At 41.2% G+C, this 13,147-nt stretch overlaps 1 protein-coding gene across 2 annotated transcripts in view; it reads left to right on the top strand.

Annotated features, from left to right (window-relative positions):
* Nucleotides 1–7,388: 7,388 nt before the first annotated feature.
* The window catches only part of efna5b (ephrin-A5b), a 92,255-nt gene continuing 86,496 nt past the window's right edge, over nucleotides 7,389–13,147 (top strand). For both annotated transcript variants that reach the window (XM_029124799.2, XM_010892483.4), the window contains exon 1: nucleotides 7,389–8,584. In XM_029124799.2, coding sequence (XP_028980632.1) covers nucleotides 8,460–8,584 — 125 coding nt within the window. In that variant the 5' untranslated portion in view covers nucleotides 7,389–8,459. The remainder of the gene's footprint in view (nucleotides 8,585–13,147) is intronic.

Consider the following 13,147-nt stretch of genomic DNA (forward strand, 5'->3'; position numbering starts at 1 on the left):
GAATGCAGTTGAAAAAGAAGAATACACTTTTATTAATAGAAGATTAATCTTGTGAACAGTACTGACACAAGGCTGATATTCTTTTATATCCATTTTGCTTTGAGAAAGGCTCTCCATTAATGCTGTGCTAGCCTCTGAATCAGAATGTGTTCAGTCATTTCTACAGAATTAGAAGAAACGAAAGGGGAACATCCATCTCATTCAGTGACTTCAAAAAAGGCCAAGCCCCATGAACCAGAATGACTACTGGATTGTATTCTTGACATACCAAAGGCTTTTTACATTCATTTTTATAATGGAAAAATACGATATACAAAGATGTTCAACTGTGGTATGCCTTCTGTCCCCCCAACTTTGGGTCTGAGAGCTTGATTTTAAGAAATCTAACAGAATAGTGAAATTAATAGCGATGGTGTAAAATGTTAACGCTACCACTATTAGCTTTGGTGGTAAATGTTAGTTCTGGTGTTCCGTTAATAAAATGTTTGCTCTACACTCAAGACATGAAAATATGATTAAAAGTACAGACTTTCACCTTTTATTTTTGGCTGTCTCAACACATGTATGCTTTATCAACAAAGAACAAGCACTTTCAAAGTTTCATCCCTCCATTTTATGCAAGTGTATTGGTACAGTTAAAATAAAATGTAGTTTTTAAATGTCGTCATAAAATGGGCAGATTTTAATCCTGCATAGACGTACACTACGCAGATTCTGCCGTCCTCAGAAAAGTAAGGCAATGCAAATGGATATGCCAGCAATGTACAATGCCATGTATATGGCAGTGTTGAAGAGCTTGTTGGAAACTATCAAAACGGTAGCATTTGCAGTGATGAATGTTACTTTTCGTTGAGCTAGATATTGGGCTTCTGAATATAATTCCCCAATTCATTTACACATTTTCTTTTCATTTCTTTTTTCAATTTGAATATGTTGGTGCAGCGCAACAACACTGTTGACAAAAACAAAGGAATTCAAAAAAGTGTTCGTAGCATTCTAATACAGTTGACAATGGAGTGGCGATTTAAGCAAACGTATGAAGTCTAAAAGCTACTTCCAAGTCACTTGCAAGCAGGGAGTGTGTTTCGAGTCTTTGTCCTGTTGTATTGCAAAGCGCCGCCCAATATGTTTGGTGGCATTTTCGTGTACATTGTACCACAATTCATTCTGCTGCCGCCATCATTCGCTACAGCATTAATGAAGATAAGCGAGCCCGTTCCAGAGGCAGCCCTGCATGCCCATGCCATGACACCACCTCCACCATGCGTCACAGAGGAGTTGGTATGCTTTGGATCATCTGCTCTTTCTTTTACTCTCCACACTTTTGCCTTGCCATCACTTTGATAAAGGTTCACCCTAGTCTCACTTCCGTCCATAAAACTCTGTTCCAAAACTGTACTGGCTGATATCTGTATTCAGAAATGTCTAATCTGACCTCCTGTGATATACATCTGAAGTATTTTGCAAACGGTAGATTGTGACACTTTCACCCCAGCATCCTGGAGGCTGTTGGTGATTACACTGACACTTTAAAGTTGTTTCCCCTGCTCTGATCATTCTTCACTCATCAACTGCTGTTGTTATCCTTGGCTGACCTCATCATTGCCTATTGCTGAAGACACCAAACACAGACTCCAAAGGCAAAAGCAAAGGATATAACTGATTTGGCCATGTCCAAGTTTGTTACTATGGTACAAATTTAGTTCCTCTTTTCCTTTAGCATCCAAATCACTTTCATTTCTTTCAAAGAAAGCTCCCTAGTCTTCATGATGGATTATGCCTACTGGCAACAAAAGCAGACTCCAAAGGCAAAAGCAAAAGATAGAACTGAGACCACATTCACAGCTCATTTATGTGTGAACAGTCAATGCAACAGAAAACACGTAATCAATTAAAAACACCTGTGATAAAAATGTCCCAATACTTATGCTCACATAAAATGGATAAATGGAACTCTGACAGTGGTTTCATTTCTAGTAGGTAAAACATACATTTTGAAATGGAAAGAAATTGACATTGTGTGTTTTTGCACACCACCAAAAAGCAACTTACTTCCCTAATACTCATGGAGGGCACTGTAGGACGGAAAAAACATTTTTGGTAATATTTTTGGTAATTAGAGACACTAGAAACAGGGATCGATACAAGCAAAATGGTGCATGAGCCGCAGATAAGCCTATAATGAATAATATAAATGTACCGGAAAACCCTCACAGGGTGAGACAGACCGGGCTCATCTTGTTTTCTAAACTTGAGACAGACCGGGCTCATCTTGTTTTCTAAACATGAGACAGACCGGTCTCATCTTGTTTTCTAAACATAAGACAGACCGGTCTCATCTTGTTTTCTAAACATGAGACAGACCGGTCTCATCTTGTTTTCTAAACATGAGACAGACCGGTCTCATCTTGTTTTCTAAACATGAGACAGACAGGTCTCATCTTGTTTCTTGTTCCATCACCAGGAAAATAATATTAGGATCTATACAATCCATAGATAAAAAGGTTATGGATATTACCATTTACTGCTCCCAAACATGAACTTTTAATGAGCCTTAGGTAATTAAGATTTATTTCAAAGCGGTCCAGGGGGCCCTTATCTATAGATTGAACTACTCTGGAATGCGAAGGGCAGGACAAATAAACAGTCTCTGTCGAGAGTAGAGGAGGCTTTGCTTGGTTTCTAATGAAATGAAGCGAAAAGGGAAATCTTTCTTGTCCCACACACACATGGCCACTGTGCGTCACAGCTGGATATAGTCTTTGCTTCCGCTGTCAAATCCATGCCATAACCAACCGTGTTACCGCTAAGACCGGCTTCTGCTTGGTCTTAAATATCCCTACCAGCGCAGCCTGAAATTGCCCCTTTGTGGCACGTTTTCAAGGACACAGCTCAGATATGGTCGGCCCTCCCGCCATAGAGCGAGAGAGCTCATATAAGACAAGTAAAACAGCAATCCTGGTGCAGGGGTTGTAAAACAGCAGAGCGTTGGCTTTAACGGGCTGAACTTGTAAACGAGTACGCTTTTAGTAATTGCATTGGCTTAACGCCTGACAAATAATAACCCTGATCATATGTTACAAAACTGTCCCATAGAATGAGTGCAATAATGTAACTATCGCTAGATATTAGGCATTTTCAGGGTTGGGTTTCTCCAAATAGGGAAACTTAGAAGCCTGTTATTTCGCTATAGACGAGAATGACACACAAACACACACACAGTCTTGCGACGTGAGAACTCAAAGTATCCAGCTGGATAAGGTCATTAGTAAGCTGTTTGATTAAATCCTCCAGAATAATGCATCTGACAGAAAAACTCACCACTAGATAAACATTTATATAGCAGGCTGATTTGGTGGGCTGCAGTGTCTTAGGGCTAAAGGAGACTTCCTGGATGTTCTTGGGAGACAGCCTACAAGGAAACACACAGAGACACACACTCTTCTAAAAGATGCTTTGTGAAGAAGGAAAGAAAAGAGAGAAAGAAAATTGCTATCTGTTCTTCTTAGAAGTGATATCTAGGGCTGACGCTGGACAGCTGTTTTTACAGGCGCCTGCTGATCCTGACCCTACTGAAGAATGTTCTTATGAATTCTTTATCATGTAGTCTACTTCCAATGGAAGACCAGATCTGTTCTACATGGTTATTCTCGCTCATCTAAGAGGTTGAAAGTATGTATTCATTGTGTTTACATTGAGATAAAACCGTCAGGGGAAGGATAATGTTTGTTTGGCAAAATTAGAGCCAACACTTAAAGCAGACAAGCCTTTCTTTGTAATTCTCACACACACTCTCTTCTCTCTCTCTCAACACAAACACATGCAGGCACACACTCTCTTCTCTCTCTCTCTCTCTCTCTCAACACAAACACACACCAGCACAAATATCCAAACGCCCGCGTTTCTCTCATGCAGGAAAAATCTCTCTCAGCAAGCCTGGCCTGAGGAAGACATTTTTATTACTCTTTATTGACTAGAAGGGCCTGTCCTGTATTTCTCCAACCAACACTTGTCCGCTCCGTAGTGTGCACCTAATGAAAGCATCTGTCCCCATCTGCTCTCCGCCATTGACATTCAGGGCTGAGCGTGTCCTGGCGGCAAATATATCCGATTAGTTCTTCCTATTGATCCCGGTCTGCTGTTCATGGCTCCGTCAAACCCAAGGTGTCTTCTCCATGACACCGACACTATGAGTGATGTGCCTGGCTAAAGCTCTAAGTGCATCGAGTGTGACAATAAAAGCTCTGATCTAATATTCAGTCTAAAGTGAGAGCGTTCAATGCAGTGAATTGTGTCGGTCATATCAGCGGGGGTGGGGGTGGGGTGGGTGGGGTGGTGACGAGTGAAGGAGTAGTCTGCCCACACTCTGAACCGCGATGCTGTGGATTAAACTTGCCAACATCCGTTTTGGGAGATAACAATCCCAAATTTTATAACGCCCCTCTCCCAAGGTCATATCCAGGAGATGCCGCGCCATGTCGCTATCTCCTCGCTAATGATGTCCATCAAGGAGGAGGATGGTAGCCTATTAAAAACAGGCGGAGAGACTCTGTGGTATTAAACTCAGGGGTGTCGGCGTATAATGGGAAAAAAACTGCAAAAAAAGCACAACGTGCATTTGTGTGAGTCTCTATAAAATGAATAGCATTTCATCTCGGTGATGTAGTGGTCCTACAGTGCTTATCCCTCCAGCTTGTCTCGATGGAGTACCTACGAACACTGTATGTGGCTACACTCCTTAATGCTACAGTAGTACACAAGGACTCCATTGTCTATAGGCTAATGAGAGAGCGTTGTGTGTCTGTGCTAGCAGGTTAGCAACAAGGCAGAAGGTCTGAACAAAGGCTGAACTTTTTTGATTCTCTTCCTGTGAAAGATCCTGTTTGTCACAAAGTAGCCTACCCCTTACCATTAGAGTTATGTATTTAGATTTGTATTTAATTCATTGCTGATTTAAATGCATGTACCTGGAATAAATCATCTAGGCGCTCTTTACTGTAATATTCAGAAAAGCTAAAAAATAAAAATATTGTGATTTCAGACCACTGTGACCCTGACAGTGTTTTATGAGGGGCAAAGTGGTGACTGAACTCTTGTTTAGGTCCCTGCTAAGGCCTGTTTCATCTTCTGTCTGTGTGTTCTCTGGTCCATTACACCTTTAATAGACCTTTATTGTACCTTAATAGGTTTGTGGACTTAGAAGACATTCACTGTTGGCAACATATGTATAGGTCTTTCTGGTGTTTGTTTTTTAATGAAAAGAATGGAGCCGTTGGTCGGGAGGCCCAAGACGGGAGGTGACTGAATGACTCATGGGTCAGAAAGTAAGTCTGCCCCCCCCCAAAAGCAAAAAGTGTATTCCAAAAGCATCCTCTCCTGAATCCAGGGTCTGACAGGACACAGTAACCAGCAGTGCTGCTGTAGAGACACCACAGCAGCCAACACACGCAGACTGTACTCATACTCCTTTTAATGAGCCTGTGTTATGATACTGTCTGACACTCTCTAATTACTCCTCTGGCTAACCAACAAGAACACTCACTCCCAATGACCTGTTGGGGGGTGTGTGTGTGTGGGTGGGTTGGGGGGATGGGCTGGAACTGAGCGTTAAAATCCCCCTCCCAGTATTCCATGAGTACATGGATTAGACACTCTAGGCTTCCTGGGTGAAGTGATAGTGAAGAGAGAGGGAACCACATTCAACTCCATAAACCAAAAGATATAAGCCAAAAGATGATTTGTTACACCTACAATTTTCTGCACGACCTCGAAAAACACAACAATTGCCATCACAATCCTCTTTGTTGAGATTGTCTTTTTCCAACACCAATCAATCAAATGTACTTTCTGGGAAATGGAGATTGTGTTCCTTGTTATTTCTCCATGCCACAGAGAGCGTGTGGTGGGCCTGTCTTGTCTCAGGGGCACAAAAGGCTTGTAGCGGACTAGTGTAATCACAGCCACCCATTGTGATAGGCACTGCAGGTTAAAGATGGGGATGGAGAGAATATCTGTGTGTGTGTGTGTGTGTTTGGTTTAAAGAAGGGACAAGGAGAATAGCCATTTCCCTGATAGAGAGAATTGGAAACAGTAGGGGTTCATCATACACAGCAACCCAATCTTCCCTTTTCACACTGTCATAAGTGTGTGTGTGAGTTTTGGAGTGTGTGTATTGTGAATGTCTGTGTGTGGAGGGAGAGGGAGAAAGGAATAGTGAGTGGATGTTATACAGACATCCAGCAGGAAGGAATGTAGTTATGGCTATAATGTGGCTGTGAAAACGACTGTGTCCTTTGACCTCTAGGCTCTCGTAACTGGCAGTGGCTAATCAGCTCTAATCTTTCCCATCTATGTGTGTGTATGCACCTACATTCAGTAGACACCAGCTACCAGGAAGAAGAAAGAGGATTATCTTAATGTATGAGCCCCGACCTATAACCTCCTGTACAACTCCTCTTCACCTCCCTTCCTCCCTCAACCCATTCAGAACATTATAGCCCTTGTACATGCAGCCTGGTGCTTAAAGACTGGCTCAACAGACAGCCGGTACCTAGACAAACTTTGGTCTAAACATGATTAATCCAAATATGTGTACGTTCAACTTTGACCTTTGTAGTAACAGAACTTCCTGATACTTGGGCTCAATGAAATTCTAACTGTTAAATAGATGTACGTATGACACCAGCATCACGCACACTCTGTTTGAGGTATTGCATTTTAATGTCTACGCCGCTGCGTACATCTTAAACATCCTATTGTTCTATAGTTTACTCTCTATTATATAAAACCTCGGTAGTTGCCAATAACCCGTAATAATCTCTGGGTCAAATCGGATTTTTAGCCGTCTGTAGGAGTAGCTAGGTTGCTTTTTCCTGTCTCCACTACGGGGCGTCTGGGGCTGCATCGACGCTTACCACTGCAACAAGTAGGATGTTCATCAGCTGAAGAGAATCATGTTATCATGAAAGAAATAATGCAGGAAAATGGGTTGTGATTTTCTTTAAAATTCGGATATATGCGCATGGCTGTGTAAAAAGAACAGATTATATTTGTGTTCGATTCCAGTCTGAGTTAATGGCACGGAATAAATGCCTTGTTGGTTCTAATTACTCGAACCTTGGTGTCTGTTTTCTCGGTAATGAAATACGCAGCGCAGTGGTTTCGTGTAATCTAAAAGGGCAAGCTCAACAGAGAGAGTGGCTATCACGGTCCCTGTCCTGAGCTCCTTCTCTGTGTAAACGATGCTTTCAGCTACCTCGTAGTAATTGAATTAGTTCGGTTAGGAGGGGAGGGCCTTTGCTTTGTTAGTGTGACGCCCCATTCAAAATTCAGACCAATGGGACTATCCTCCGTTCGGCTGTAACCGTACCCACTCTGGCAGTCAGCGGCGCCGGGCTGCCTTTGCTCTCACCTTTCCTCTCGTCTCGTCCCGTTGAATCTCAACATCAGGGACACATGAATCAAGCGTGTTTTATTTTTTCTCTCCAATACTTATATATGAAGAGGAAGCAGTGGAATGCTGCCATTTGTGTTCCGGGTAAACAAACGTCTATACTGTCTCCCAGCAGCAGCGCATGAGAGAGGTTCGAGGAAGAGGACGGACTCCTCCCTACCCCGTGACACTTTCAAGACAGCACTGAGAAAGGATAGCAGCCTTTTTCGGCCAGTCTGCGTACGGAGCAGAGAGACAGCTTTACGAATACGACACTTCACTACAGTCGGGGGTTGCCAATATGGCTCTCCAAAGTTCCTTCTGAAAACGTGGACATTTGACGGACGCGAGCAGTAGGGTGACATTGGACACATTTATTATTTTCCTTTTTCATTCTTGGACTTGGACTTATCCCCTGCGCTGTTGATATCCAGCGAGCATTCCTGATACGGATCCTGTTCATCGCAAGACCGTAGAAAGACCGCTGTAGCCTATTATAGAAGAATTATAACCACAGTTTTATACATCCGTCTACTGTTATTCTTATCCATATGTTGGCTATATTATTTAGCGAAAATATTTTGTCTGCACGTTGAGGTAATTTTTACGCATAGGCCTACTGGAGCCGCCAAACTGACGTCCCAAGAACATATCATAGGCTATAACTGGACCCAGACATTGAACCTGACTGCGAAACACTACATACAGTGTCACTCGCGTTTGATAAGTTCCCCACCTACTGTCGTCAAATTTTAACCAAGTGAGATTCCAAGTGAAGAACGTATTGTCGTATCTTTTGCAGGCTGAGCTATTAAAACACCTCACATATTGGGGTAGAAGACAGCGATTTTCTGTTGAATTGTCTTGCCTAGTTTTCCATTCATAAACTGCGACAGAGGACAGAAAAGGCACACAAATGTAAACGAGAGAAAGCATCTCTCCTGCTGAAGTGTTGCCTACCCAAAACTGACTGATCGCGCAGTCCACCCGCATCGAAGAGGAATACGTGCCGAACTTTGCTGTAGTGATGCTGCAAGTGGAGATGGTGCTATTCGTCTTTCTGGTGCTATGGATGTGTGTAATCAGCCAGGAGCCCAGCTCCAAGGTGGTGGCCGACCGTTATGCCGTCTTCTGGAACCGAACCAACCCCAGGTAAGTGCCAATCACAGCGGTCAGTGAGGCTGAAGCGAGTCGATGTTGTCGTCTTCACTCTGTCCAGGGCGGCTGATTTGGACCAATATATTTCAGTGAATCAAATAGTCTATACACAAATGTCACGGTGCCTTATATTTAAGGTAGCATATAGAGTACAGTACTGCGCATTGAACTCTTACTCCGATGGGTTATGTTTCCCCGAAATGTGGGTAGGCTATAGTTTTATCAGTCCAACAGAACACATCTTGTAAACTGCTGTTGGATTCCGGTTACCATATAACAGTAGGCTAATCAAACTCGACAAATTATCTCATCTGTTATCTTGACATGTTATAAGCCTACTACGAGACGTATCACAAGAAAAGGACACCGTTGGAGAGTATTTTTGCGCGTCTTCCAGTGTTCTCATTGCTTGTTTGTGAATTCAACCCCCGCATGAGAGTGGGCGCAACTACCCGCCGTCGTTCTGGATAGATAGTAAAAACATCTAACATTATTTGTGGGTTAATTCAAACTGATTTGGATACAAATATTGCTTCGGACGGCATACCCTCGTATTTGCAGCCTGATCTTTGAAGAAACGAAATTTTCACTCCTGTCGTCAAGCGCTTGTCATTTCAGTGGTAACATTACATCATGAGAACATTTATTTTCTCTATGAACAACAAACTGGGCCAAAAGGTTACAATTGTGCTACCTAGTTCTCGGCTTCTGAGTGAGAATAGGAACCGCTCAAATCTGAAAATCTGCACTGTAGGCCTACAGTTTATACATTTGCTTTTGTTTATTGGAAGCATTTGCAGGTCGCTGGTACAATTTACAGTACTATCAGAAATCATAATATACTTAGCATACACAATCATTAATTAAGCTTCGTGAGACTAATCGTTTGCACTTAATTTAATATGTTCATTTAAGATATATTAGGAATTATACAATCCACTTGTTGTTCTTATTAAGAAAACAATTAATTCCAATGAAATAAGTGAAGCTGTTCAGTGAGAAGGTTTTCCAAATCTTCTCACTGAATTTGAGACAAAAAATATGCAATTACTATGGTTTATATGTTTTAATGCTCAGGTCATAGACAGTTAATATGGAAATACTGTGTTTCAGTTCTTAGTTCAAGGGTTATGAGCGCAATAACTTTTGCACTAAGCTACTTGGAGTTCCTGTGGACTCTTTTTGCATAGTCTTTAATCACAAAAATGTTAATGTTAATAAGTTAATAATCAAATATGAAATTTAGAATATATTTTAAGCCTGGATGGTTTGCCACCATGAACTTGCTACTCCAAAACTTAATTTGCACTGACGGGAAAATGACTACGCTGGTAGCCAATACATTCATACACAAACCAATGCCCCTGTCTAATTTTGTTCAGAATAAATCCCGTAAATTGATTATATACGACTTTTTGATTAACTTTATATTCTTGAATAGTGTTTATTGATAGTTTACGGTCTGTGCAAGCATTGGCTAAATTGATGTTTTTTTATTGAATCATTACAGTGGTCAAGATAGAAAAGAGACAACATTTTTGTTCTTACCCCAACGAAGTTGTCTTTAGGCTTTCTGTGCGTTCTAGCTAATCCAATATATTTTTAAATACTTATGTGTGTATATATATATATAGTGTGTATATATTATATATATAGTGTGTATATATTATATATATAGTGTATATATATTATATATATAGTGTATATATATATTATATATAGTGTATATATATTATATATATAGTGTATATATATTATATAAGTGGCACAATGAAGGTCCAACATATTATTAGAGGTTGACCTTAGGGTCAGCTTAGGTTGCCCTTTATATTTTTTGAAGCTCACAGTAAAAAGCCTCTACCAAATTGTGTTTTTCCACATACATGTCATAAAACGTATGTTGAAGTGCTCATTTTCGTGAGAATGTAACACAAGGCAATCACATTTTATATTGTAAAAATGTTTACATATCAAATGTACCGGTATTCAATTTTTTTTTTTACTATGAATTATTATATTTTACTTTTCATGTGACTACAGATTATAGTCCAAATATTTTTAACACTGTTTTGCCTGTCTGCTCACTATGCTGCCAGAAGCATTTAGTATTTGTTGAATAGAGTCCCTTGCATTTATTCTTTAAATACATAAAAATTAATTGATGTTAGACTCCTTATTTGCTACTCACTTGTTTATACTCATACATTTAACGATATAATACCCATTCATTCTTGAAGAATATGAGTTATACATTTCCTACTTGTTTAGTTTATCCATCAGAACCCAAAATAAGCTTGTTTTACTTCAACCTTTGTAAACCACATAAACGTTAACATAAGCCTCACAGCATGGTTGAAATGTTAAATTTGATATCATTGCTGGTCAATCCTTTAATCCATAGCTCTGTCTATGAATTGTAAGGTTTGAATTGCATCAGCCCCATGCCACAGCTTTTTAGGAAAAGCAGGGGCCCGGGAGAAACCTTGTTATTGTTTCAATTACGGATTCTAGCTTTAATTGTCACTACACAGACGTTGCTGTGTAAGTATTTATATTCAGTTTGAAAAGAAAGGAATAAAAAAATAGAATTAATCGCTGAGAGCAGTTAGTGGTCAGTGTAGGACGGTAGGGTTCAACCTAGGACCTAGGAGTAAGGTTGGGGTGTGGTAGGGGCCGTTTTGGTTGTAGGCTGGAGATCCCTGGAGCTGATACAATTGACCGTGACTGTTGTGGTCTAGCTCTGCAATCCAGCTCAAGACCGCGCTATTTATTTGTGTGCCGCTTTGTTCAACGCAAGTAACACAAATTTGTACTCAAACTGATGTCTTGCCCTGATAGCCCTAGTTTAATTAGGGCGAACATTTTTCAGAAAGACTTTGACTGGCGGCTCTGTGGACCATTTGATTTACTCCAGATGTGCTGACAGTTTGCTTGTTTCTAGTGGAAGGAAAACAAAGTTACACAAATTAAAACGATTGGGTAAACTTACTGTAAATAGAAAAAAAGAACCTGTCTGGAAAAGTAAGCTAAGCTTCATGTCTTGAGCTTGTATGTCCTTGAAATATGAGAAATAGATTGTTTCCCTACCTCTCGTCTTGTTGTTGAAGTCCTGACTAGCCCGAGGACAGGAAACAGGTTTTGTGAAACGGTTTAATAATGTTAGTCATTCTCTTCTACTTACAGTAATCAAGTTTGTTTGACTCTCAACCTTTGTAGGGCAGAGCTGGGAAACTAGAACGACAGAAGAGAGAGGAGCGCAGCAAACAATTTCATACAGATGACTCAGGGAATTAATTTGTATGGGCTTGGCATGCATAAAGTATTTCATCTGTATGAGCCAGCCATGGTTGGTTGTGTTGCATATATGTAGATATATATTATGCGTATATATTTATTCATTTTGTCATTGAAGATCTGTGATGATCCCTACTAATTCTAGGTAGTAGATGTTTAACCCTTTTCACCAACATAAACAAGGATACATGACACCCCTGTTCTGCAGTTATCGGCCAGTGTACAGGAAGTGTTTATTGTCATGACTGAGTGTACAGCGCTGATCAGCGGAAGACTGTAGCTCTGTTGGCTCAATAAATGTGAGTGTTTAGATACTTCACACCTTCAGCAGGAGACAGGGAATCTGCTAATGGCTTATTTACTTTGGTGAATCCACCACCCTCTCTCTATCTCTCTCTATCTCTCTCTATCTATCTCTCTCTATCTCTCTCTATCTCTCTCTATCTCTCTCTATCTCTCTCTATCTCTTTTTGTCTCTCTTTGCTCTCTCTGGCTTTCGCTCTCTATCGCCCATGTGACGATTTCTAACGTCCTTCATAAAGAGAGAGATTTTTCTCTTTGCATTCTACTTTTCATTCCTTCACTTCCTTTCTTTTTTCTTTCTTTCTTTCGTTCCTTCTTTCTCTCACTACCTTGAGTATTTAGCATAATGAAGGGAGAGTTTGTTCACTCTTTGTTCTCTCCGCTGTTCTTCGGGTGGGAGCGGTTCTCTCCGTTGTTTCTTCCCCCTCTCCCCTGTAGCAGAGGACCACTCCAACTCTCTCACACACCGGGCCTAGAGTAGGACGGAACACAATCAGATGTTTCAGGAGAACCTCCACACACCCCACTAGTGCCGACTGGAGGGGTGCAGAAAGTCTCGCCGAGGTCGCCCGCAGGCGCTCACCGACCGAGGTTCACATGCGCATAGAGGTCAAGCGCTCGGAGAGGAATTATACCGCATTAAGCTAGCCAGAGTTTGCCGGAGAACTTTGAGGTGTGTGTGAGATTTACCAAATATTCAATTTGGTCTTTTAGATCCCCATTGGGCTGAGCTGAAATAGTATTATTGACCCAAGCCCCGGTTGGCTGGCCTCCGTCATAGCTCTTAAGTCGACCTGTGCATGTCTCTGTGCTGTGTGAAGAATGGGAGGCGAGGTCTCTCAGAGCTTGTTCCCTCTCCTACCGACTCTCACAAACCTCTGATAATTACATCTCTCCTGGTTGGACTTCTCATTACCTGTCACTGAGCCGTGGGACGTGACAAACTGTCTGTCATTCCGT

This window comes from Esox lucius, chromosome 13 (genome assembly GCF_011004845.1).
Source record: "Esox lucius isolate fEsoLuc1 chromosome 13, fEsoLuc1.pri, whole genome shotgun sequence".
Lineage (NCBI taxonomy): Eukaryota > Metazoa > Chordata > Actinopteri > Esociformes > Esocidae > Esox > Esox lucius.